This window comes from Oryx dammah, unplaced genomic scaffold (assembly GCF_014754425.2).
Source record: "Oryx dammah isolate SB20612 unplaced genomic scaffold, SCBI_Odam_1.1 HiC_scaffold_5, whole genome shotgun sequence".
Lineage (NCBI taxonomy): Eukaryota > Metazoa > Chordata > Mammalia > Artiodactyla > Bovidae > Oryx > Oryx dammah.
This window is the reverse complement of record NW_024070189.1, coordinates 101,009,009-101,034,881: the sequence shown is the minus strand read 5'-3', so window position 1 is coordinate 101,034,881 and position 25,873 is coordinate 101,009,009. Positions and strand designations below refer to the sequence as shown.

The window sequence follows — 25,873 nt, the reverse complement described above, 5'->3', positions numbered from 1 at the left end:
ACTGGAATTCCATCACCTCCACTAGCTTTGTTTATAGTGATGCTCCCTAAAGCCCACTTGACTTCACATTCCAGGATGTCTGGCTCTAGGTGATTGATCATACCATCATGATTATCTGGGTCCTGAAGATCTTTTTTTACAGTTCTTCTGTGTATTCTTGCCACCTCTTCTTAATATCTTTTGCTTCTGTTAGGTCCATACCATTTTTGTCCTTTTTTGTGCCCATCTTTGCATGAAATGTTCCCTTGGTATCTCTAATTTTCTTGAAGAGATCTCTGAAAGTGAAAGTGAAAGTCACTCAGTCATGTCCAACTCTTTGCGACTCCATGGACTTAGTCCATGGAATTCTCTAGGCCAGAATACTGGAGTGGGTAGCCTTTCCCTTCTCCAGGGGATCTTCCAAACCCAGGGATCCACATTGAAGGCAGATTCTTTACCAGCTGAGCCACCAGGGAAGCCCAAGAATACTGGAGTGGATAGCCTATCCCTTCTCCAGCGGATCTTCCCAACCCAGGAATTGAACCGAGGTATCCTGCGTTGCAGATGGATTCTTTACCAACTGAGCTACCAGGGAAGATCTCTAGTCTTTCCCATTCTATTGTTTTCCTCTCTTTGCGTTGATCACTGAGGAAGGCTTCCTTATCTCTCCTTGCTATGCTTTGGAACTCTGCATTCAGATGGATATATCTTCTGTTTTCTCCTTTGCCTTTCGCCTCTCTTCTTTTCTCAGCTATTTCTAAGGCCTCCTCAGACAACCATTTTGCTTTTTTGCATTTCTTTTTTCTTGGGGATGATCTTGATCACTGCCTTCTGTACAGTGTCACTAACCTCTGTCCATAGTTCTTCAGGCACTCTGTCAGTCACATCTAACCCCTTGAATCTATTTGTAGTGGCAAATCGATGATGTATGATTGTAAGGGATTTGATTTAGGTCATACCTGAATGGTCTGGTGGTTTTCCCTACTTTCTTCAATTTAAGTCTGAATTTGGCAATAAGGAGTTCATGATCTGACCCATAGTCAGATCCCATTCTTATTTTTGCTGACAGTGTAGAACTTCTCCATCTTCGGCTGCAAAGAATATAATCAGTCTGATTCTGGTATTGACCGTCTGGTGAGGTCCATGTGTAGAGTCATCTCTTATATTGTTGGAAGAAGGTGTTTGCTATGACCAGATGGCCTTAGAATTGCCTGGATGGTAACAGGAGGGACTGCAGGTCATCCGAGAGAAGTGGGGGAAGGGGGAGGATGGAGAAGAGAGAAGTGGGTGTGGGAGTGGGGAGTCAACGGTGAATTCAGGCTTAGACATGCTGATGTAGAATGCCAGGTTCGTTCATGATGGCTCTCAGCATAGGCGGTTATGGGGACAGGAGTATGTTGCACAGAAGGGTAGGTTATAAGAAAACTAGTTTTCAGGTTTGTCTTTCTTGTTTTAATTTAAGTATAGTTGATAGTTGATTTGTAATATCATTTAGTCTCAGGTGTACAGCACAGTGATTCAGTTATATATATATATCTTCAGGTTCTTTTCCTTTATAGGTTGCTACAAAATATTGAGTGTAGTTCCCTGTGCTATTACAGTAGATCCTTGTGGTCAGGTTTGTCTTACAGTCCAGTATAAGGTAAGGAATTGGTTCAGAGCCATGAGGCTGCTGAAAAGGGAGTTTGGTCTTGAAGTAAAGGACTAAGCTTGTATAAGATGATTCACATGACCAAAGGATGGTTGTCTTTGTAAAAAAGAGCCGCTACTCCGGGGACCCTCGAACCAACTCACCCCATGTGGTGAAGCACCTTTTTTTTTTTTTCCAGATCAGCACTCTGTTCTCCTTTAGCTATTGTGTCTCCAAAGTAGCTGTTTTATGATGAGAATTAAGGTAAAGAAGTAGACTGCTCCATGTATTTATTTATTCAACTTTGTATTTTGTATTGGGATATAGCCAGTTAACAAACAATGTAGCGAAGGCACTCAGCCATACATACCCAAGTATCTGTTTTTCCCCAGACTCCCCTCCTATCCAGGCTGCCAATATAGCAGTGAGCAGAGTTCCCTATGCTCCACAGTAGGTCCTTGTTGGTTATCCGTTTTAATGTAGCAGTGTCTACATGTCCATCGCAAAGTCCCTAACTATCCCTTCCCTACATCCTTCCCCCTTGCAGCCATAAATTCATTCTCTTAAGTCTGTGAGGCTCTTTCTGTTTTGTAAATTCATTTGCATCATTTTTAAAAATATGGATTCCAAATATAAGGGCTTGCATAGGATATTTCCCCTTCTCTGTCAGACTTACTGCACTTAGTATGACAGTCTCTAGGTCCATCCGTGTTGCTGCAGATGGCAATATTTCATTTTTTAAAGAATTATTCAGTTAGTTTTGACTGCACCGGCCTTCGCTGCTGTGCTCAGGCTTTCTCTAGCTGTGGCGAGTGGGGCAGGCTTCCCGTGGCGGTGGCGTCTCTTCCTGCAGAGCGTGGGCCCTGGAGCACGTGGTCTTTAGTAGTTGTGGTGCACAGGCCTGGTTGCTCCAGGGCATGAGGAATCTTCCTGGATCAGGGGTCACACCCATTTCCCCTGCACTGGCAGGCAGATTCTTAACCACTAGACCACCAGAGAAGTCCCAGAATGTTCCATTTTTTAACCCAGTTGCTACAAAGCTTCCTTGTATATTCCCACCCCTCGGAAAATGAAGGGAAGCAAAATGAGCCTTTTATTTGTAATTAGACCGCATATCTGTCAGAACTGAAGCGTGTTTATAACTTAAGACCTAACTGGTATATTAAATACAAAAACACATACATAGGTACGTGAGACAGAAATTCTGTAGCAGCAGAGAGCCTGTTAGTGACAAGCCCATCGCATATTATCACACAGGTGTGCTATAGGTGCAGGATCAACATAAATGGTTGGGAGGTTTATCATCAGGGGTAGGGGAGGATAGCCATTTAATTCCTGCCTTGCTGACGGGTGCCATTCCTATTCCTTCATGAGTACTTTTTATTTAAAGGTCTGCAAACCACTCAAAATAGCCGATTCTACGCCATCTCTGCACGGTTCAAACCATTTAGCAATAAGGGGAAGACTCTGATCATTCAGTACACAGTGAAACATGAGCAGAAGATGGACTGCGGAGGGGGCTACATTAAGCTGTTCCCTGCAGACATGGATCAGAAGAACCTGAATGGGAAGTCCCAGTACTATATTATGTTTGGTGAGTTTTGATAGTACTGACAATCATTTCTGGTGATTTTTGAAAACCCCTTCCACTTATAGGATCCTTTGATTGACTTATAGGATCCTAGATTGACTTTGCTCAAGTTGTGTTGAGAATATCTAACGAAAGGTTTTTAGTACTGTTAAACCTAATTAATTTGGAGAGGGCATGGCAACCCACTCCAGTATTCTTGCCTGGAGAATTCCATGGACAGAGGAGCTTGACGGGCTACAGTTCTTGGGGTCACAAAGAGTCGGACACAACTGAAGCGCCTTAGCATGCCCACACACAGATTTAATTAATATAGCAGAAAGGCAACCATATCATTCTATTGTTCTGGGGAGACAGTTATTTATTCAATATTTATATAGCCCAGGTATTTTGAATGCCTCAGGAATGTATACCTTGACCACGGGCCATGTCAGCCCAAAGCCTGTGTGTATTATGGCTGGTGAACTAAGGGTGGGTTTTTAACTTTTCTTTTTGGCTACACTGCCTGGCTTGCGGGCCCTCAGTTCCCCAACCAGGGACTGAACCTTGGCCATGGCAGTGAAAGCCCAGAATCCTAACCACTAGGTCCCCAAGAAACTCCTAGGTTTTTAACATTTTTGAATGATTAAAAAAAAGGACAGTACCATAAAAATAATAGACACTCAGATTTCAGTGTCCACAAGTGAAGTCTTAATTGGAATGCAGCCTCTCTCTGTTCATTCGCATGTTGTCTGTGGCGGCTTTCAAGCAGCAGTAGCAGAATTGAGTGGTCATGACAGAGAATATGTACTTCACAAAACCAAAACTATTTACTGTCTGGCTCCTTACATCAAAAGCTTGTTGACTGCTGCTGCTACTGCTAAGCCACTTCAGTTGTGTCTGACTCTGTGCGACCCCATAGACGGCAGCCCACCAGGCTCCCCCATCCCTGGGATTTTCCAGGCAAGAACACTGGAGTGTTGCCGTTTCCTTCTCCAATGCGTGAAAGTGAAGTCGCTCAGTCATGTCTGACCCTTTGCGACCCCATGGACTGCAGCCTACCAGGCTCCTCCATCCATGGGATTTTCCAGGCAAGAGTACTGGAGTTGGGGTGCCATTGCCTTCTCTGTGGTGACTGGTAGAATACATTAAATGTCTCTTAACACCAGGAGCAATTAACATCTGTGCTGGAATTGGGAAGGGACCACATTTGGCTATAGGAACCAGACATAACTGAAGTGTGTGGATTCAAAAACCTTTAAGAATGAGGATTCTAGGAAGATGGGGGAATAGGAAGCACCAGGAATCTGTCTCCCCACCTAGACAACAGTTGCACTGACAGAATCTTTCTGATGTAACTATTGTGGAACTCTGGAGTCAGTGGAAGTATTGCACCTTCCAGCAGAAGACTGGGGAGGTCACTGGCGGTGAATTTCAGTTCTTTGCCTGGTAGTACCTACCCATCTCCCACCTCTAGCCACATGGCTGACAGACAGCTGTACACCCTGTTCCTGGAGCAGCTTTTACTGGAACCAGGGTAGGCAAAAAGGATCCTGTCCTCCAGATAACAAAGATCTGGGATCCGATGGCTGATTCCTGCTTCTGATGGTAGAGGCACAGAAAAACAGATGGCCAGCCATTGTTGTCACACCTCCACATGTTGTTGTAAGCCTCTCCTCTTCCCCCTGAAATGAATCCCAGGAAACTAAAAGGGCCAGAACCCTCCCTTCCCACCCTTCATTTTTCACCTTTCCCCCTTTAGGAAACTAGGCATTAAAGATTAGGACATTAAAAAAACAAATGCATATGCAAGGGAAACTAAAAAGTGACTGCACATACCCAGGAAAACACTCAGAAAAAAACCTGAGAAAACCCTGTTTATGTCCCAGGCTGAGTGAGCCTTCAACAAATCAAGCAAAAAACCAAAAACAACAAAGCAAAGCCTACAAAAGGAGGAGAATCCAATTTCCAGAGTTAACATTAGACTCAAATGTCCAGTGTTTAGCAAATAATCACAAAGTATACAAAGAAGCCAGAATGTATGGCCCATTCAAATGAAAAAAAAAAAATCAATCTGAACTGTCCCTGGTAAAAAGACCTAATGACAGACCTGTTAGACTTAAATATCTGTCTGAATGATTCTAAAAGAACTCAGTGAAGATGTAGTGAAAGTCAAGAAAAATATGAGAAAGTGGAAATACAGTAAGGAGATAAGAAAAAAGAAAAAAAAAAGAAGAAGAAGAAAGAAAGCCAAGGATATAGTAAACTTAACAAGAACTCAACCTCAAATTCTGGAGTTGGAAAGTACAACTGACATGAAAAGTTCACTAGAAGAGTCAAAGGCAGATCTGAGCATACAGAAGAAGGGATCCAAGAACTTGAAGATAGGTTGGTGGAAATGATTAAGGCTGAGAAGCAGAAAGAAACAAGACTGAAGGAAAGTGAGCAGAGCCTAAGGGACCTATAGGACACCAACAAACAAACCAGCGTGTGGCGTGTGCACTGTGGGAATTGCATAAGGAGGAGAGAGAGAGAAGGGAGCAGAGAGAATATTCAGAAAAAAAGAAAAACAATGCCCTACAAATAGCTGTGAAAAGAAGAGAAATGAAAGGCAAAGGAGGAAAGGAAAGATATACCCATTTGAATGCAGAGTTCCAAAGAATAGCAAGAAGAGATAAGAAAGCCTTCCTCAGTGATCAATGCAAAGAAATAGAGGAAAACAACAGAATGGGAAAGACTAGAGATCTCTTCTAGAAAATTAGAGATACCAAGGGAACATTTCATGCAAAGATAGGCACAATAAAGGACAGAATTGTTATGGACCTAACAGAAGCAGAAGATATTAAGAAGAGATGGCAAGAATACACAGAAGAACTGTACAAAAAAGATCTTCATGACCCAGATAATCACGATGGTGTGATCACTCACCTAGAGCCAGACATCCTGGAATGCGAAGTCAAGTGGGCCTTAGGGAGCATCACTATAAACAAAGCTAGTGTAGGTGATGGAATTCCAGTTGGCTATTTCAAATCCTAAAAGATGATGCTGTGAAAGTGCTGCATTCAATATGCCAGAAAATTTGGAAAACTCTGGAGCGACTTCACTTTCACTTTTCACTTTCACCATTGGAGAAGGAAATGGCAACCCACTCCAGTGTTCTTGCCTGGAGAATCCCAGGGACGGGGAAGCCTGGTCGGCTGCCGTCCATGAGGTTGCACAGAGTTGGACACAACTGAAGTGACTTAGCAGCAGCAGCAGCAGCAGCAGCAGCAGCAGCAGCAGCAGTGGCCGCAGGACTGGAAAAGGTCAGTTTTCATTCCAATCCCAAAGAAAGGCAATGCCAAAGAATGCTCAAACTACCGCACAATTGTACTCATCTCACATGCTAGTAAAGCAATGCTCAAAATTCTCCAAGCCAGGCTTCAGCAATACATGAACCGTGAACTTCCAGACGTTCAAGCTGGATTTAGAAAAGGCAGAGGAAACAGAGATCAAATTGCCAACATCCATAGGATCATGGAAAAAGCAAGAGAGTTCTAGAAAAACATCTATTTCTGCTTTATTGACTATGCCAAAGCCTTTGACTAGGTGGATCACCACAGACTGTGGAAAATTCTTAAAGAGACAGGAATACCAGTCCACCTTACCTGCCTCTTGAGAAATCTGTATGCAGGTCAGGATGCAACAGTTAGAACTGGACATGGAACAACAGACTGGTTCAAATAGAGAAAGGAGTACATCAATGCTGTACATTGTCACCTTGCTTATTTAACATATATGCAGAGTACATCATGAGAAACGGCTGGAAGAAGCACAAGCTGGAATCAAGATTGCCGGGAGAAATATCAATAACCTCGGATATGCAGATGACACCACTCTTGTGGCAGAAAGCTAAGAACTAAAGAGCCTCTTGATGAAAGTGAAAGAGGAGAGTGAAAAAGTTGGCTTAAAGCTCAACATTCAGAAAATGAAGATCATGGCATCTGGTCCCGTTACTTCATGGGAAATAGATGGGGAAACAGTGGAAACAGTGGCTGACTTTATTTTTTGGGCTCCAAAATTACTGCAGATGGTGATTGCTGCCATGAAATTAAAAGACACTTACTCCTTGGCAGGAAAGTTATGACCAACCTAGACAGCATATTAAAAAGCAGAGATGTTACTTTGCCAACAAAAGTCCATCTAGTCAAGGCTATGGTTTTTCCAGTAGTCGTGTATGGATGTAAGAGGTGGACTGTGAAGAAGGCTGAGCGCCGAAGAACTGATGCTTTTGAACTGTGGTGCTGGAGAAGACTCTTGAGAGTCCCTTGGACTGCAGGGAGATCCAACCAGTCCATCCTAAAGGAAATCAGTCCTGAATATTCATTGGAAGGACTGATGCTGAGGCTGAAACTCTAATACTTTGGCCACCTGATGCGAAGAGCTGACTCATTTGAAAAGACCCTGATGCTGGGAAAGATTGAAGGCGGGAGAAGAGGACGATGGATGGATGGCATCACCATCTCAACTGAATAAACTCTGGGAGTTTGGTGATGGACAAGGAAGCCTTGTGTGCTGCCATGTCTCACATTTACTCTTGAATTTAAAGTCTGGAATGAAAAAGGTCTTTCTTTAGATTAAAAAAGAATTTTAAGTGGCTCAGTTTGGGTTATGGTAATTATTCCCTCAAAACAGGATGGCAGAAATATCTGGCAAAAAAAATTTACCACCTGTTGAATTAGAGATGATTTCACAAATATTTGATTTAGTTGGATTTGGTAAACAAAATAACTGCAAATATCCACCAAATACTTCCTTTAAATACACTGAACATGTCTGCTACATATAAATTGCAAAGCAGCATATTTTGGAGTAAAAAAGGTATTTAAAGTTTTCTGTATTATTTTGTTTTTAACTCAAAATCAGTTACATTTCACTCAAATCCATTGTGTCAGTCTTAGAACACTTCCTGTGATTTCTTAGCTGCAGTTTTTGGTTTGAGAGCAGCTTGCAGGTGTTGAAGAGGAAGAAAGGAATATGTTTCACTGGGCCCTTCCAGGTGCCTTAACCATGCGATCTTAGATTATGTTTAAGACGCTGGAAATGGGTAACGCGACCCCCATTTTGCAAATAAGGAAACTGAGGCTCAGAAAGATTAAAATACTTTGCTGCAAAGTCAGGTCAGCCCCACTTCGGAGCCCATATGCTTCCATTCTTCACAAAAACCCATTCCTGCGTAACTATTTTATGATTGCTGTTAATGGGAAAAGTCCAGATTTTTCTGGTCAGATCTGGGCACATTCTGAAGCTGAATTTAATAATAAAAGCACGTAGGTACTTAGAGATAGAGAAGAAATTTCTGACCAATTTTGAGGGAAAAATAAATTTCATGTTCCAATTCCAAGGTAATAGTTCAGTTCAATTCAGTCACTCAGTCTTGTCCGATTCTTTGTGACCCCATGAACCACAGCACGCCAAGCCTCCCTGTCCATCACCAACTCCCAGAGTCCACCCAAACCCATGTCCATTGTGTCAGTGATGCGATCCAACCATCTCATCCTCTGTCATCCCCTTTTCTTCCTGCCCTCAATCTTTCCCAGCATCGAGTTCTTTTCAAATGAATCAGCTCTTCGCATCAGGTGGCCAAAGTATTGGAGTTTCAGCCTCAGCATCAGTCCTTCTAATGAACACCCACGACTGATCTCCTTTAGGATGGACTGGTTGGATCTCCTTGCAGTCCAAGGGACTCTCAAGAGTCTTCTCCAACACCACAGTTCAAAAGCATCAATTCTTCGGCACTCAGCTTTCTTCACAGTCCAACTCTCACATCCATACATGACCACTGGAAAAACCATAACCTTGACTAGACAGACCTTTGTTGACAAAGTAATGTCTCTGCTTTTTAATGTGCTGTCTAGGTTGATCATAACTTTCCTTCCAAGGAGTAAGCGTCTTCTAGTTTCATGGCAGCAATCACCATCTGCAGTGATTTTGGAGCCCAGAAAAATAAAGTCTGCCACTGTTTCCACTGTTTCCCCATCTATTTGCCATGAAGTGATGGGACTGGATGCCATGATCTTAGTTTTCTGAACGTTGAGCTTTAAGCCAACTTTTTGTCTCTCTTCTTTCACTTTCATTAAGAGGCTCTTTAGTTCTTCTTAGCTTTCTGCCATAAGATAAGGGTGGTGTCATCTGCATATCTGAAGTTATCCAAGGTGATAGACTTTCATACAAATAGTTCACATAGCTTTTGTTTTTTTAAAAAATTAAACTCTTTTCCAGCAATAACAACAACAACAAAAAGAAATTTCATAAGCCACACATCTTTAGGGAACTCCACTGGGAGAGAGATATGGTGTTTTTTGTCCTCCCACAGGATGCTATTTCCAAGTTCAACTTCGCATCTACTCTGACAAATTGTTAATATTCTTTAAGTAATTATTTGCAGCCTAGTTATCTCTTATTTAATATGGAGGTTCGTCACTACAGGTTCTAGAAGAAGTTGCAGTCATCTGCTTGTGTTTCAGAGCTTGTTTATGGGGGTCGGTACAGCCTTGGGTCTGTGGATGTGGTCGACTTCTATTTGAGACAGAAAGACACGCGGACGCTCTAATACATTCCTATGGCTTCAAGTCAATGAAGGCGCAGCTGGGTAATTCCAGACATTCTCAGAAGGCTTGACAGATTTTCTAGATCCCTCCTGTAAACCTGGCTTAGAATATTCAGAACTTCCTAGTCTTTGAGCAAGGAATAGAGTATCCTACAGAATTCTATTTCCTTAGTGACTGAAACTTGATCTCATACCAATTTAAAAATCATTAACTTTGTTGTGTGTTTATTTTTTAATGTGGACCACTTTTAAAACCTTTATTGAATTTTTTACAATATTGTTTCCATTTTATGTTTCTTCGTTTTTTGGGCATGAGATGTGTGGGATCTTATCTCCCTGATCAGGGATGGAACCAGCACCTCCTGCATTCAAAGGCAAAGTCTTAACCACTTGACCACCAGGGAAATCCCCAAAATCATTGAACAGAACTTCTTACAGACTTCACCATTCATCAGAACTACATACTGATCATAACCTCTCTTTTGATTATGATGTGGGGATATTGTTAAGAAAGGATATCTATATATGTGTACCTTTTCTTGGAGCATAACAATAATAACAAATTTTGAGCACTGCCATACTGAAAGCTTTACATACATTAGCCCCTTGAATTAGCTTTGTGAAGTCAAGATTAACACCCCCATTTTATAGACTGGGACACTGAGGCAGGAGACGCAAATACGTTATTTGCAAATATGTGTCAACATGGAAGGTGGCTGGGATCGGAGCCAGTCAGTCCAGCTCTGGACCCCTCCTGTGGGTAGAGAAGCCCTGATCTGAGCTTCCGAGGGAAGGTCTGAGGTTCAGACTGCACGTGGCGGGGACGCTTACCAGACTGTTGTTAGAGCTTCCTTTTCTTCCTCACCTGCCGGCTTACCCTTGAGTTCAGAGTGGCTGCGGCAGCCATGACCTGAACTGAACGCTGCCGTGCATTTAAAGAATCTGCCTGCCGGCACCTGCTTATTCCCAGACATGCACGCTCCCTGCGTCTTTGTGTGCTATTTCAGGAGAATGGTGGGGATGCTGCTGCGGTGATGTATTACGGAAGGAATTTGAGAGCAGTTAAATTTTGTTTGCTTGTTTGTAGGACCTGATATTTGTGGATTTGACATCAAGACAGTTCATGTTATTTTACATTTCAAGAATCAGTATCACGCAAACAAGAAATCAATCAGGTGTAAGGTAAATGCTTTCCTATTAAATTGGTGATCGTGTTAACTCTTGAAAAGATGATAATGAGAGTTTGTAGAAAACAGTTTTGACTTTAAAATAGTTAAAGGAACCCTGGGTGGGAGTGAGCCTTGTCTGTCCTGTCCCCACTTTCCAGTTTAGTGGGCCCATTAGAGACACTTGCACAGAACTTGGATTCGATTGGCTTCTGAAGTCTTTGGGTTTTTTTTGTTTTTTTTTTTTGATGAAAAATTATTTTATTTTAAATTTAAATTTACAGTTTTTTAAAACTTTTTATCTTATGTTGGGATATAGTTTAACAATGATTAACAGTGTTGTGGTAGTTTCTGGTGGACAGCAAAGAGATTCAGCCATATATATATATATGTGTGTGTGTGTGTGTGTGTATACAGACGTGTATCCATTCTCCCCCAAACTCCCCTCCCACCAGAAGGGCATACTTACTTCTCACCTTGAGCTGTGACATCCATTTATAATTTGCTTCATAAGGGTTATAGCAGAATGGTAGCATTTCAGCCCCCATCATCATTGGGCTTCTCAGGTGGCACTAGTGGTAAAGAGCCCACCTGCCAGTGCAGGAGATGCAAGAGATTCAGGTTCGATCCCTGGGTCGGGAAGATCCTCTGGAGGAGGGCCTGGCAACCCACTTCAGTATTCTTGCCTGGAGAATCCCACGGACAGAGGAGCCTGGAGGGCTACATTCGGTCCATTCGGTCGCAAAGAGTTGGATGCGACTGAGCGACTTAGCACGTGTGCACATCCATCATCATTAAGGAATGAAATATTCAAGATAAAAAATCATTCTGGAGGAATTAATCTTCCAAATAACAAAACATTTTTTTTCTAAATATTTATTTGTTTGGCTGAAATGGGTCTTAGTTGCAGCATGTGGGAACTAGTCCCCTGACCAGGTATTGAACCCAGGCCCCCTGCTTTGGGAGCAAAGGGTCTCCAGCCACTGGACCACCAGGGAAGCCCCCCAAAACATTTTAAAATGGGAATATTTCTAAAATGAATTCATACATCCTTTACCTTTTTACCCAGAAGATCCTGTGAAAATGGCACTTTAAGTCTTTAGGGCCTGTTTATACTCAATGATCCTGCCCCGGGCTTCTCCAAAGAGGCAGCTTGCATTAAGTCCCTGGTGTCTGGGCCTAGGGAGAAGAAGTAGCCTCCCAATGTACAGCCCCCACTTTGAAGGTAAGCACCAGGAAGTAGGGACTTGTCCCCTGAGGAATCCCTAGCAGCCATAGTCTCTGGGAATCTGGGCAGGAGGCCAGTGTGTTGCAAGATGATTGACAGCAAGGAGAGGGAGCTCAGCTGCGTCCACTCTGCAACCCTGTGCACTGCAGCCCACCAGGCTCCTCTGTCCTTGGGATTCTCTACGCAACAATACTGGAGTGGGTTGCCATGCCCTTCTCCAAGGGATCTTCCTGACCCAGGGTTCAAACCCAGGTCTCCTGCTTTGCAGGTGGATTCTTTACCAACTGAACCACTGGTGAAGTCAGGGAGCATCCATACTTGCCTCTTAGTCCTGAGCAGTGGGTGTGGCTTCCTTACAGAGCCCCAGTGAGTCTCTGTCTGCAGAGCAGTTTCTCTCGGAGTCCCGCCTGCTGACCTGGTGGTTCGAAAGAGTCAGCAGGTCCCCCTGTATATGAAGACTTGACGCCCTCCCTTAGGGGAGTGAGGAGGAGCTCAAATTCCAAGTCTTCCTCCTCCGCCTTAGTGTTGGACCAGCGGGCGTGTCTTTGTGACTGACTCCTTTTCAGTGGCAGCTCAGGTGTGCGAGAATGAAAGGGGGTGACCCTACCAGACGGAGGCAATGAGTTCTGGCCTGCACTGTGCCTGGGAGGCCAGAACTGGGTCACCTGGAGGCAGCAAGCCTACAGAGCCCTGGGTGGCACTTGCAGGCCAATGAAGCCCTCGGATGGGTGCTGCTATTTCTGCAAGCCTGCTAGAAAAATAAGAGATGAGTCTGTCGAGGGAGCCTTGGAGCCTCGGATCATAGCAGCGAATCAGCATTAGGGCCTCCTGGGTGAGGAGTGCGGTTTTCTTCACAGGGATCCGATTCTCTCTGTGATGCTATAAAAGAAATGTAGTGGTCATCCCTCTGAGGTTTTCCTGGAGGAGGTCTGGTTTGCATATCTCAGATGTTCTGGGGAGGGAAGGAGAGTGCGACAGGCAGAGAGAGGGATGAGACTGTTAGATCAAGGCTTCAGCAGGGTGCAGAACCCAGGAGCATTTTATTCTATTTCACTTTTGACTATGCTGGGTCTTCTTTGCTGCACAGACTTTTCTCTAGCTGCAGCGAGCGAGGGCCGCTCTCCAGTTGTGATGCGTGGGCTTCTCACTGTGGTAGCGTCTCTTGTTGCGAAGCACAGGTCTAGGGTCACAGTCTTTAGCAGCCACAATTTGCAGGCTCTAGAGCACAGGCTCAATAGTTGTGGGGCATCGACCTAGTCGCTCAGCGGCATGTGGGATCTTCTCCAACCGTTATCAGCAGGCGGACTGTTTACCACTGAGCCACCAGGGCAACCTGGAACCTGGGAACATTTTGACAGATGATTCCTGTGTGGGGTCCAAAAGACTTGGTGATGTTTGGAATGTGGGGGTTGAGGGTGTGGATGATGATCCTCAGCAGCATTGCTGTTAAACAGGAGGGGAAATAAAGGCCAAGAAAGGGGTCAGGACTGACTCGGGGGTCGTGTGTAGAACAGCTGGTTGGGAAATCCTGGCTGATGCTGAGGAAGCATGCGTGGGTGTGCGCAGTCACTCAGTAGTGTCTGACTCTCTACGACCCCAGAGCCAGCCAGGCTCGGCTGTCCAAGGGGTTTCCCAGGCAAGACTACTGGAGTGGGTTGCCATTTCCTCCTCCAGGAGATCTTCCCGACCCAGGGATTGAACCCGAGTCTCCTGTGACATGAGGGAAGAGTAAATTGCTGAAAACTTTGAATCTGAAGCTTGGCTGAAAGGTGGGGTTAAGGATGTTGGTTTGAAGCTGTTTGCATATGTGAGAGTGTAGCTGTTATCCCTCAGGAAGCTTGAGCTTGTGGCCAGGTCTCAGAGGGTGCCAGCCATGGGGCCAGCCAGCTCAAATTCTAAGCTAAGAAAGGTGAGTGGAGACAAAGGCAGGCAGAGAGCAGGGGGAGAGCATTGGAAGAATCGTGCATTCAGCTGTCAGAGCAGACTACAAGGGTTGAAGGAGACACAGAAGAGACTGTAGTGCTGATTCTGGATAGAGTTATCGGCCACACAGGACGGCAGAGCAAAGGAGTACTGAAAAAAATTTTTTAATTGTATTTATTTACTTTTGTCTGTGGGGGTCTTCATTGCTGGGCGGGCTTTTCTCTAGCTGCGGTGAGTAGGGGCGACTCTCTTGTTGGGGTTCATGGGCTTCTCGTTGCAGTGGCTTCTCTCGTTGGAGAGCACAGATTCTGGAGCGCTTGGGCTTCATCGCTGCGGCACTGGAGCTCAGCAGTTGCAGCTCCCGGGGTCTAGAGCACAGGCTCAATAGTTGTGGGGCACGGGCTTCATTGTTCCACGGCATGTGGGATCTTCCCAGACCAGGGACTGAACCCATTTCTCCAGCATTAGCAGGCGGATTCTTTACCACTGAGCCACCAGGGAAGCCCCTGAAAGTGTTTTGATTTGGCTTTTAGCAGGGAGAGACTCCTCCTGGCAGGGCCTTTATGCTGGGGTGGTGGTTTTCAAACCTGAGTGGTGTCAGAGACCCTGGAGGGCCTGTGAAAGTGACCGAGGGTCCGCTGAGTTCCAACGCAGCAGATCAAGGCTGACCTGGGAATGAACATTGCCCCTGTACCTCCAGTGACAATGATGCTGCCGGGGTATGGTGCTGGGGTCCCCTCTTCTGGTTACAGGCACATCCTGGGAACCCCCAGCTTCCCTAGGCACCCTCCCACCCACCTTCCAACCTTCCTTTATTTCATTTATTTTTGGCCGCACCATGTGGCTTGAGGGATCTTGGTTCCCCAAGCAGCAGTTGAACCCATGCCCCCCTGCAGTGGAAGCACAGAGTTTTTTTGTTTTTTAAAAAATATATATTTATTTGACCGCATTGGTCTTAGCTGCATCTTTGGGATCTTTCGTTGCGGCACACGGATCTCTAGTTGTGGTACCCGGGATCAGTAGCTGTGGCCTACACGGGCTTAGTTGCTCCCCATCATGTAGTTCCCCGACCAGGGATCAACCCTCATCCCCAGCATTGCAAGGCGGATTCTTAACCACTGAAACACCAGGGAAGTCTCCAGACCCCTTTTATTGAATGTTAAATGCTTTCCTTATGTCCAGTCTGGGCTTTTAACCATGCCCAAGAAAGAAACCAGGCCTACCCCAGCGAAGCTTCAGTTGTTGGACAACTCATCAAGAGAGTGTTAGGAAGTTCTCCCCCGTGTTGAGAAACAGAGTGGGCTTCATTTGGTATCTTTCAGAACACTGAACAGGAAGTTGTTTTCCATACAGCTTTTCCTAAGTCAAACAGCACAATGATCCCTTGGTTCACACCGACCTAACCCATCATGATTGCCTGGGAGGTTAGAGGTGAGAGCCATTGTCTTTGCATAGGAAAGGAATCAGCCACACAGGGAAGGCTGCCAGGGTGAGGAAGTACTCTACAGAGGGGTGACTCTTCTGTAGGACACCCTTTCGTGGTCAGGTCAGCCCCTTTCTAGAGTGTCTCTGCTTGTGTTTACAGTAAGGCTTTGACCCATGACAACGTGCACTGCTTACCTAGACCTGCCTTGAAACATCGAGGGTCTCATTCTTTTCTTCTTCTCCCCGCAAAACATGCAGGTTGATAGCTTTACACACCTCTACACTCTGATTTTAAGACCAGACCTCACTTATGAAGTAAAAATTGATGGTCAGTCGATTGAATCCGGAAGCATCGAGTATGACTGGCAGTTAACGTCACTGAAGAATATGGAGAAGGCATCAGCAGAGGCTGAGGGTTGGGACCAGGCTGCCAAGGACAAATCCCAGGTGTGGATTCTTCCCGCACAGCTGCTAGAAAGCGTAAAGCGTAGTTTGTGAGTACCCAGGTGCCATACACCTGCTGCCTGGCTGGTAGTGATGGTGACAAGAGTAAAACAAGGAGCCCTCCCTAGAGCGTATGTGCTGAACCCGCCACACAGCTGCACACTTTAAGGCATTGTGAAAGAGTTGGAAGTATTTGAGATGAAAGCAAGAAGGGTTTGTTTTCTTAACCGATATTTTAAAAATCTTTATTTTTATTTATTTGGCTGCACCAGGTCTTGGGCTTCCCAGGTGCCTCAAGTGGTAAAGAGTAATCCGCAGGCCACTGCAGGAGACTTGAGTTCGATCCCTGGGTTGGGAAGATCCCCTGGAGGGGAGCGTGGCAACCCACTCCAATATTGTTGCCTGGAAAACCCCATGGACAGAGGAGCCTGGTGGGCTACAGTCAGTGGGGTTGCAGAGAGTTGGACACAACTGAGCATGCTTGCACCTGTGCCAGGCCTTAGTTGCGGCATGTGGGATCTTAGTTCCCTGACCAGGGATCAAACCCGTGGCCCCTGCAATGGGAGCATGGAGTCTTAACCACTGGACCTCCAGAGAAGTCCCAAACCAATGTCTTTTTCCAAAGAAAGGAAAATGCATCAGCAACCTTTATAAAAATGATTTTCTTTTCATTCTGCATTTGAACATAGTATTTTTGAGCATCATACTTGTGACCGGCAACCAAGCATCCATGACTGTAACAGGTGTGTATTAGTTTCCTATTGGTGTTCAGTGAATAAGTCTTGTCCCCCTCTTTGCGACCTCACGGACTGCAGCACGCCAGGCTCCTCTGTCCTTCACTACCTTCCGGAGTTTGCTCGGATTCATTTCTATTGAGTCGGTGATGCTGTCTAACCAAAAGGACCACAACCTGCAGGCTGCGGTCGAAACCTCTGGTGAGGTTAGGAACCCCAGCACTCAGCCCTTCCACCATCAAGCTGAGGAGGAGAAAAGTGCACCCGGGGTCACAGGCCTGCCTCTGCCTCTTGGCAGATTTCCTTTCTCAAAGCTGAGAATCTAACTTTCCCCCCCTGCACGCATTTGAAGGACTGGGAGAAGCATTTTCTGGATGCCAGTGCCAGCAAGCCGAGTGACTGGAAGGGCGAACTGGACGGGGACTGGCAGGCGGCCATGCTCCAGAAGCCTCCATACCAGGTGCGTATGCGGCACCACCTTCCTGCCAGTCCCCTCCCCACCCGAGTTCCCAGGGACCAGCACGTATGGTTTGTTGTTGCAGGATGGCCTGAAACCTGAGGGCATAGACCAAGATGTTTGGCTCCATCAGAAGATGAAAAACAACTACTTGACCGAATACGATCTCTCAGAATTTGAGAACATTGGTGCCATTGGACTGGAGCTTTGGCAGGTCGCTCATTTTGTCTTTCTGTTGTTTTCTGCACTGGGTCTCTATGGCCATGTGTGGCTCAGTAGTTGTGGTGCATGGGCTTAGCTGTCCTGAGGTATATGGAATCTTCCAGGACCAGGGATCAAGCCCGAGTGCCCTGTGTTGGCAGGTGGCTTGTTAATCACTGGACTGTGAGGGACGTGCAAGTGGCTGGGTTTTAAACTTGCTCTGGTTAATAACTCTGAACTTCAGCCTGAACTCCTGCTCCTGTCATGCACCTGGCACCCCTACCCAGACCCAAAACTTGCAGCCCTAGATAAAACGGACATCCTTCCTGTCCTCTGGACACTTCTTGTCTGCCCCCCACGCCCCCTGGAAATCTGCCTGGAGCTGACCTTGTGGTGCCTATCAGCTTTAGGATAAGATTGCAAGTTCTGATGTAGTGGGTCCAGGGTGGAGCCTGAGATCCTGAATCCCTAGCGATGTTGACGCTGCCCATCCATGGCTCACACTTTGCACAGGGAGGTTCTCAATCAACAATTCTCAAACATCACTGGATGCTCGAGTCCCTGGGGAGACCTTCAAAGCCCCTATGTCGGGTCATACCCCAGACCTGCTAAAGCAGCATCCCTGGGAGTGAGACCAGGCATCAGCAGTCTTGTCAATGTTCTCAGTGGTCCCCATACACAGCCAAGTTTGAGGACCAGTGCCCTGGAGGGAACTGACATTCCAGAAAAGGGTTTCAGCATGTGCTAATGTCGACAGCTAATCTCTGTGACAGTACTGAATAAATCACAGCAGTTTTGATTTTGTGGAAAGTTTCATTTTCCACACCAGTAACAAAGGGCTTATTTTCATCCACAGGTGAGATCCGGAACCATCTTTGATAACTTCCTGATCACAGATGACGAAGAGTATGCTGAGAATTTTGGCAAGGCCACCTGGGGTGAAACCAAGGTATGATGAACACAATGAGCTTTTTTTTTTTTTTTTCAAGAAGACAGCCCTTTATTACTTATGTATGTATTGGGCTGTGCTGGCTCTTCACTGTTGGACGTTTGTTTTCTTTAGTTTTGGCTGGTGGAGGCTACACTTCACTGCAGTGTGAGGGCTTCTCGTTGCAGTGGCTTCTCTTGTTGCAGAGCACGGGTTCCAGAGCATAGGCTCAGTAGCTGTGGTGCACAGCTCAGTAGCTGTGGCATGTGGGATCTTCCCAGACCAGGGATTGAACCTGTGTCCCCTGCATTGGCAGGTGGATTCTTAACCACTGGGCCACCAGGGAAGTCCATGCACACGATGAACTTTGCTTTTGTTATTCATTTATTTCCATACTTGAGTCTCACATATAGAAAAAGGTGCTTTACTTTTTCTATAATAAACACCCCACCCAGATCAAGATATAGAACGTCACCAGAGCTCTAGGAGCCTCCTCATGTCCCCTCCCAGTGAGCACTCACCCCCAAAGGAATGGCAGTTCCACTATTCCATCACTGCAGATGGATTTGACTTCCTTTTGAAATTCATATCAGTGTAGCTCCCCATTACTTGTTCATTCAGGCCATGTTGTGAGGCTCATTTGTATTTCCCCATAGAGCAGTAGCTTGTCCTTCCTTTGTGAATATTCTAGAAGCGATGCATCTGTTCTCTGTGGATGCAGCTTCGGGATGCCTCCAGCTCGTGGCCTCAGGGATAAGCTGGTTCCCGTCATTCCTGTACCTGTCTTTCAGTGGCCACGTGCCCAGGAGTAGACGGAGCAGCCACCAGTTCACACGCAAACCGTTTCCAGCGTGTCATCCTATTTACATCCCCTTCTGCAAGGATGAGAATTCCAGTGCAGAAGGGAACGTAAATCTTCGGCCATGCTAGGCATTATTGTCCATTGCTGATGAGTCGAATTTATTGAAGGTCTGATTTATGTGCTGTGCAATGTACAGTTCTGTGAATTCGGACAAACACTTATAGTTATGAAAACACCACTAAGAATCAAGATGTAGAACAATTTCATGTGTGCGTGTTCAGTCCTGTCTGACTCTTTGCAAGCCCATGGACTGTAGCCCCAGGCTCTTCTATCCATGGGATTTCCCAGGTAAGAATACTGGCGTGGGTTGCCATTTCCTTCTCCTGGGATCTTCTCAACCCAGGAATCGAGCCTGATTTTCTTGGATTTTCTGGATTGGCAGGTAGATTCTTTACCACTGTGCCACCTGGGAAGCCCAGAACAATTTCACCACCCCCAGAAGTCTCCTTGTAACCGAGCCTTCCCCTACTGCAGCAACTGCTGATGATCTGGTATCTGTCCCTATTGGATTTTTTGTTAAAGTATTGACAATGTTGTGTTAGTTTCAGGTATACAGCAAAGTGCTCTCTCTCTCTATGTGTGTGTGTGTGTGTATTCTTTTTCAGATTCCTTTTTCTTTATAGGTTATTACAAGATGTTCAATATAGTTGTTCCCTGTGCTGTACAACAGGTCCTTGTTTTTATGTCCCTATAGTTTTGCCTTTTCCAGAATGTCATATAAATCGAATCATGTAGTATAGGGTGGTCTTCTTTTGTCTTTTTCTTTCTTGGCCTCACTGTGCGGCACGTGGAATGTTAGTTCCCTGACCAGGGATTGAACCCGTGCCCCCTGCATTGGGAGCATGGAGTCTTAACCACTGGAGGCATGGTGTCTTTCTGAGTCTGCTCCCCTCACCAAGCGCAGTGTCTCCAGGATTTCTCCATGTTGCTGGGGTTTCATCAGTACCTTGTTTCTCCATCTCACTGAGTAGTTTATCTGCTCACCAGCTAATGGACATTTGGGTTGTTTCCAGTTTTCAACAGTATGATCAACGCTGAGAACAATTTCGTATATAGTTTTGTGTGTGTGTATGTGTGGATGAGTGCTTTTGTTTCTTTTGGTTAAAATCCAAGATGGGGTTTGCTGAGTTGCATGATGTGTCTTTAACTCTTATGAGAAATTGCCAGACTGTTTCCCGAGGGGCCACACTGTTCTTCAGTTCCTCCAGTCTCCCCAGCACTGGGGATTGTGGGTTTCTACAAGTGTGTCGTGGTATCTCACTCTAGTTTTGTGTGTAGTTCTATGATGAGGAATCGAGGTAGGCACTGTTTCATGGTTTTTGTGGCCATTTGGATATCCTCATTTGTGAAATACCTCTGTTCTTAAATTAAAAAAAAATCTTTTGGCCCCACTGCACAGCATAAGGAATCTTATTTCCCCAACCAAGGATCAAACACAGCCCCCCTGCGTTGGTGGCACAGAGTCTTCACCACCGGGGAAGTCCAAGATACCTGTGTGTTAAGATGTAATACCTGTGTGTTAAGATGTAAGTTTTGTTGTTAATCAGGTATGGCAAGACTCCCAGACCAGGAAGTGGCCACCATCAAAAAAAAGATAATTTGTTTTACTAACGGATCCTGAGAGGAGGGGCCAACGCCAGGCCATGCAGGGCCACATGGGGAAGCACCAGCTTTGGTCAGGAGGCAGAGGGAAAAGGTGGAAGATATGAGCAAAAAACTCTGGTCTCTGCAGGAAGGATAAGATGAACCAAGATAAACAGGCTTAGGATTGTCTAGTTTTAAGAATTTCTGTGGGCCCTGGGGCACTAGTTCTCTATCATTTGGCAATGGGATAATTCAGATGAGATATCAGCCCTGAATATAAAAAGCCCAGTAGTGGAGGTGGTTAGGGATGTGAGCTCTTGATGCAGCTTGCATATGAAAGGAGTTCTTTCAGGTATTGACTCTGTAAGACTCAGTCCCCTTGGAAGGGCTATCCCTCCCTGGGTCAGCAGGGCCCCACACGTCAGAGCAATAGAAACGGGTCACGTCCGTCACCCTGGGACCAGCTGCAAAGAGAGTGCTTAAACTTTGAACATTTCATGGCATTTCGGGGGGAGACTTCCCCTTCACTGCTAAAAGGTGGTCATCACTAAGGGATTTTTCTTATGAGCCATTTCTTCTTGAATCTGATTTCTGCCACAAAGGCTTACTAAACTCTTTTCGGCAATGACTTCGGGAACCTCCTTGACATGTCTGCACTCAGTCTGGGCCTTTCTTATAATTACACAAGTTTGGAGTTTCTCATTTAGGCTCTGAGGCCTCTTCTCATCTGTCCCTTACTCGTCAGCTGGTTGAAAGACAGGCCCAGGTGCTCTGGGAATGGAAGAAGGAGGGGGTATTTGTTTCCTGGGGCTGCCATAACAATATCACCACAAACTCGCTGGCTTAAAGCATCACATCACAGGTGGGAACTTCCCTGGCGGTCCAGTGGTTAAGACTCTGAGCTTCCACTGTAAGGGGGGGTGGGTTCGATCCCCGGTCAAGGAACGAAGATCCCTCATGCCATGAAGTTGGTCAAAACCAAAAAAGCCCATGGCAAATGTATTCTCCCAAATTCTGGAGGCCAAAAGTCCAAAATCAGTATCAGTGGGCTGAAATTAGGGCATCAGCAGGGCTTTGCTCCCTCCAAAGGTTCTAGGGGAGAACCCTTATTCCATCTCTTGCAGCTTCTGAAGGGTCCTGGTGCCCCTTGGTTTCCGGCCACATTCTCCCAGTCTTTGCCTCTGTCTTCACATGGCTGTCTCCTCCTCTGTTTCTGTTTGTGTCAAATCTCCCTCTGCCCCTCTCCCATGAGAACACTGTGATGGAATTTAGGGCCCACCTGGTAAGCCAGTAGAATTTCCTTATCTCAACATGCTTAGTTTAATCACATCTGCAAAGCTGCTCCCCCTACATAGTGTGTGTGTGCGCATGCTAAATCGTTTCAATCATGTCCGACTCTTTGCAACCCTGTGGACTGTAGCCCACCAGGCTCCTCTGTCCATGGGATTCTCCAGGCAAGAATACTGGAGTGAGTTGCCATGCCCTCCTCCACAGGATCTTCCCCATCCAGGGATCAAACCCACGTCTCTTTCATCTGCTGGATTGGCAGGTGGGTTCTTTACCACTAGCGCCACCTGGGAAGCGCTCTCCTACTCCATATAAGGTTGCATTTCCATATAAGGTTGCATTTCCAGGTTCCAGGAATGGGGACCTGAATATCCTAGGGGAAGCTTCTTTTCAGTTGACCCCAGCTGGTGTGGAGGCTTCCAGGAGGCAGAGGCAGGCTGTATGCTGACATCCAGTCAGCCCTCAGAAAGCATAATCCCTGGCCACCGGGTTCTTTGTTGTTTTTTTCCCCAGGGCCCAGAAAAGGAGATGGATGCCATACAGGCCAAGGAAGAAGTGAAGAAGGCCCAGGAGGAAGATGAGGACGACATGTTGATGGGCAGGTTTAGTGGGCGAGAAAATAGCTTCAAAGGATTCCACAGAAGGAACGAGTTTTAGTCATCCCCACCCCAGATAAAGATGACTGGTAAAACCTTGTTTCTTTACTTTATTCTACCTTTAAAAGCGCAAATGTCTACATATGTGGTCATTTTGTCTAGTTTTCTTTGAAAAATGTTCCTATTCTCAGTGGGGTGGGTATGGTTCTCCTCAAGCAGTCTCCCCTCCCCTCCCCTCCCCTCTCTACAGGTCCCCCTTGTTCCAACCTTCCCCCATCCTGGTACCCAGAAACGTTTCCTCTGGACAAACCCAAGTGCTGGAGGAAGCCCGAGGCCGGTGAGACTCTGGCCAAAAACACCACACTCTCTTCTTAATCCCCCCCACCTCAAATGTTATATAAAAAAAAGGTAGTAAAACTTACTTTGAGAAAGGAGAAATGATGCTTTATTGCTTTGGGTTTTAAATTACTGGGGCCTCCCTGATAGCTCAGTTGGTACAGGAGACCCCGGTTTGATTCCTGGGTTGGGAAGATTTGCTGGAGAAGGGGTAGGCTAACCACTGCATTATTCTTGGACTTCCCTTGTGGCTCAGCTGGTAAAGAATCCACCTGCAATGCAGGAGACCTGGGTTTGATCCCTGGGTTGGGAAGATCCTAATAACATGGGAAACTTTTCCAATATGGAATCTTTATGCAGCACCCTTGGTCTGGAAAGGTTTTGCATGCCTCCCTTGCACGCTGGTTATTCCAGAGAACCCAGGCCTTGTGCATAGACGTTTAACATTCCACAAAGAAGGTGACGCTTTCCCACTACTCTGCCGTCCACTTGTATGGCCGTTGGTTCTCTGTAAAACAGAGCAATGAAATCCATTCTCTCAAGTGAAAATAGTGATTACTTTGCAGTTTAATTTTTTTTTCCCTTAAATCAAATGACTTGCTTTGAAAAAGTCACACATAGAGGCTTCTGTTTTGAAGAGCTCTGTTTCCACACAGAAATTTGTGTTGGGAATAATCTAATTTAGGACACCAATTTTGGAATTTGGAATTTAGTCATGTTATAAGGAAGCCAAATAAAATCAGAAATGATACAGAGCATGTGGATAAATGACTGGTGTGAAAAGTCTGACCAGGAAGTGGAGGTTGGGCAAGTTTTGTTCTGGCTTTGGTCGAAGTTGGCAGACTTGCGACCTTGAACTTTTTCGGCTGCCAGATCATTTTGGTCTTCCCAGGTAATCAGGGGTTATCAGTCTCAGAGGTCGTCTCTGGTGCCTCAGCGGTGAAGAATCTGCCTGCTAATGCAGGAGTCCCAGGTTCAATCTGTGGGTTGCAAGGTTCTCTTGAAGGAGGAAATGGCAACCCACTCCAGGATTCTTGCCTGGGAGATCACATGGACAGAGGAGTCTGGCGGGCTACAATCCATGGGGTCACAAAGAGCTGGGCACTTAATAGCAACTGAACAACAACAAACCAGTCTCAGAAGCTAAAGACTCACTCCCCGGAAGTGCAGGGGTGGGACTCAAACACTGCCCACCTTTTAAATCTCTAAACAAGGGAAAAGTTAATGAGGAAAGAAGCAGTGCTAGAACTCGAGGGAAAATGCCAGAAACAGCTGAACAAAGATGGGTCAGACCAGCTCAGACCCGGCAGGACTCATCTTCTGCAGCAGCACAATCCTGAAGAACTTTCTTCATCTTCGTGGCCAATACAGTAGCCACTGGCCACATGTGAGCCCCTAAAATGTGCCTGGTGGGACTGAGAAATGAATTTTTTTAAAATTAATAAACTTCATTGGTTCTTCACTGGTGGTTCAGTGGTTTAAGAAAACATGCTTCCACTGCAGGGGGCATGAGTTCAATCCCTGTTCAGGGAACTAAGATCCCCCCTCAAGGTTGGATGCCTCAAGGTGCAACCAAAAAAATAAAAATAAAATAATTTTTTAAATTAATAAACTTCATTTTCTAGAGAAGTTTTAAATCCACAGCAAAACTGAGCAGAACTGAGAGAGTTTCCATATACTGTCTGTCCCCACACTTGTATACCCTGCCCTACCAGTGACATCCCACACCACCGTGGTTCGTTTCTGACAACTGATGAACCTACATGGATACATCATTATCACCCAGAGTCCGTACTGTGCATTAGGGTGTGCCCTTGGTTCTGTACCTTCTTAGGAGGAGTGAATTTTTAATCTCAGTTAATTGTAATAATTAATCTTTTCCAGTTTTATTGATATATAATTGACATACAGCACTTCCTTGGAAATAGATGGGGAAACAGTGTCAGACTTTATTTTGGGGAGCTCCAAAATCATTGCAGATGGTGATTGCAGCCATGAAATTAAAAGACACTTACTCCTTGGAAGGAAAGTTATGACCAACCTAGAGAGCATATTAAAAAGCAGAGACATTACTTTGTCAACAAAAGTCCGTCTAGTCAAGGCTATAATTTTTCCAGTGGTCATGTATGGATGTGAGAGTTGGACTGTGAAGAAAGCTGAGCACCGAAGAATTGATGCCTTTGAACTGTGGTGTTGGAGAAGACTCTTGAGAAGAGTCCCTTGGACTACAAGGAGATCCAACCAGTCCATCCTAAAGGAGATCAGTCCTGGGTATTCTTTGGAAGGACTGATGCTGAAGCTGAAACTCCAGTACTTTGGCCACCTCATGCGAAGAGTTGACTCATTGGAAAAGACCCCGATGCTGGGAGGGATTGGGGGGAGGAGGCGAAGGGGAAGACAGAGGATGAGATGGCTGGATGGCATCACCGACTCGATGGACATGAGTTTGGGTAGACTCCTGGAGTTGGTGATGGGCAGAGAGGCCCGGCATGCTGCGATTCATGGGGTCGCAAAGAGTCGGACACGACTGAGCAACTGAACTGAACTGAACTGTGTAAATTTAAGGTGTATAGCATAATGATTTGATTTACACACATCATGAAAGGATGACCACAATAAACTCAGTGAATGTCTGTCATCTCATATAGATATAAAATTAAAGAAATAGGAAAGAATATATGTTTTCTTTGTGCTGAGAACACAAGATTTACTCCCAACACCTTTTATATATAACATACAGCAGTGTTAATTATATTTATCCTGTGGTACATTATATTCCTAGTACTTATTTTTCTTATAACTGGAAGTTTGTACCTTTTGACTGCCTTCATACAATTCCTTCCCCCACCCCCCTGCCTCTGGTAACCACAAATATGATCTCTTTTTCTCTGAGCTTATTTTTGAAGTATAATTGTCCTACAACACTATGTTAATTCT

General features: G+C 45.5%; 1 protein-coding gene and 1 long non-coding RNA gene across 2 annotated transcripts in view; one reads left to right on the top strand and one right to left on the bottom strand.

Moving 5' to 3' along the window:
- The window catches only part of CALR3 (calreticulin 3), a 26,424-nt gene extending 3,393 nt beyond the window's left edge, over positions 1–23,031 (top strand). Inside the window, exons 3-9 of the mRNA XM_040241064.1 lie at positions 3,000–3,203; positions 10,853–10,947; positions 15,766–15,954; positions 17,038–17,145; positions 17,228–17,356; positions 18,200–18,292; positions 22,518–23,031. Coding sequence (XP_040096998.1) covers positions 3,000–3,203; positions 10,853–10,947; positions 15,766–15,954; positions 17,038–17,145; positions 17,228–17,356; positions 18,200–18,292; positions 22,518–22,661 — 962 coding nt within the window. The 3' untranslated portion in view covers positions 22,662–23,031. The remainder of the gene's footprint in view (positions 1–2,999; positions 3,204–10,852; positions 10,948–15,765; positions 15,955–17,037; positions 17,146–17,227; positions 17,357–18,199; positions 18,293–22,517) is intronic.
- Positions 2,028–25,873, bottom strand: LOC120864195. The gene is made up of 3 exons (XR_005721141.1): positions 25,862–25,873; positions 25,465–25,471; positions 2,028–2,149 (listed from the first exon to the last, which is right to left on the bottom strand). It is a non-coding gene; the product is annotated as an uncharacterized LOC120864195 (long non-coding RNA).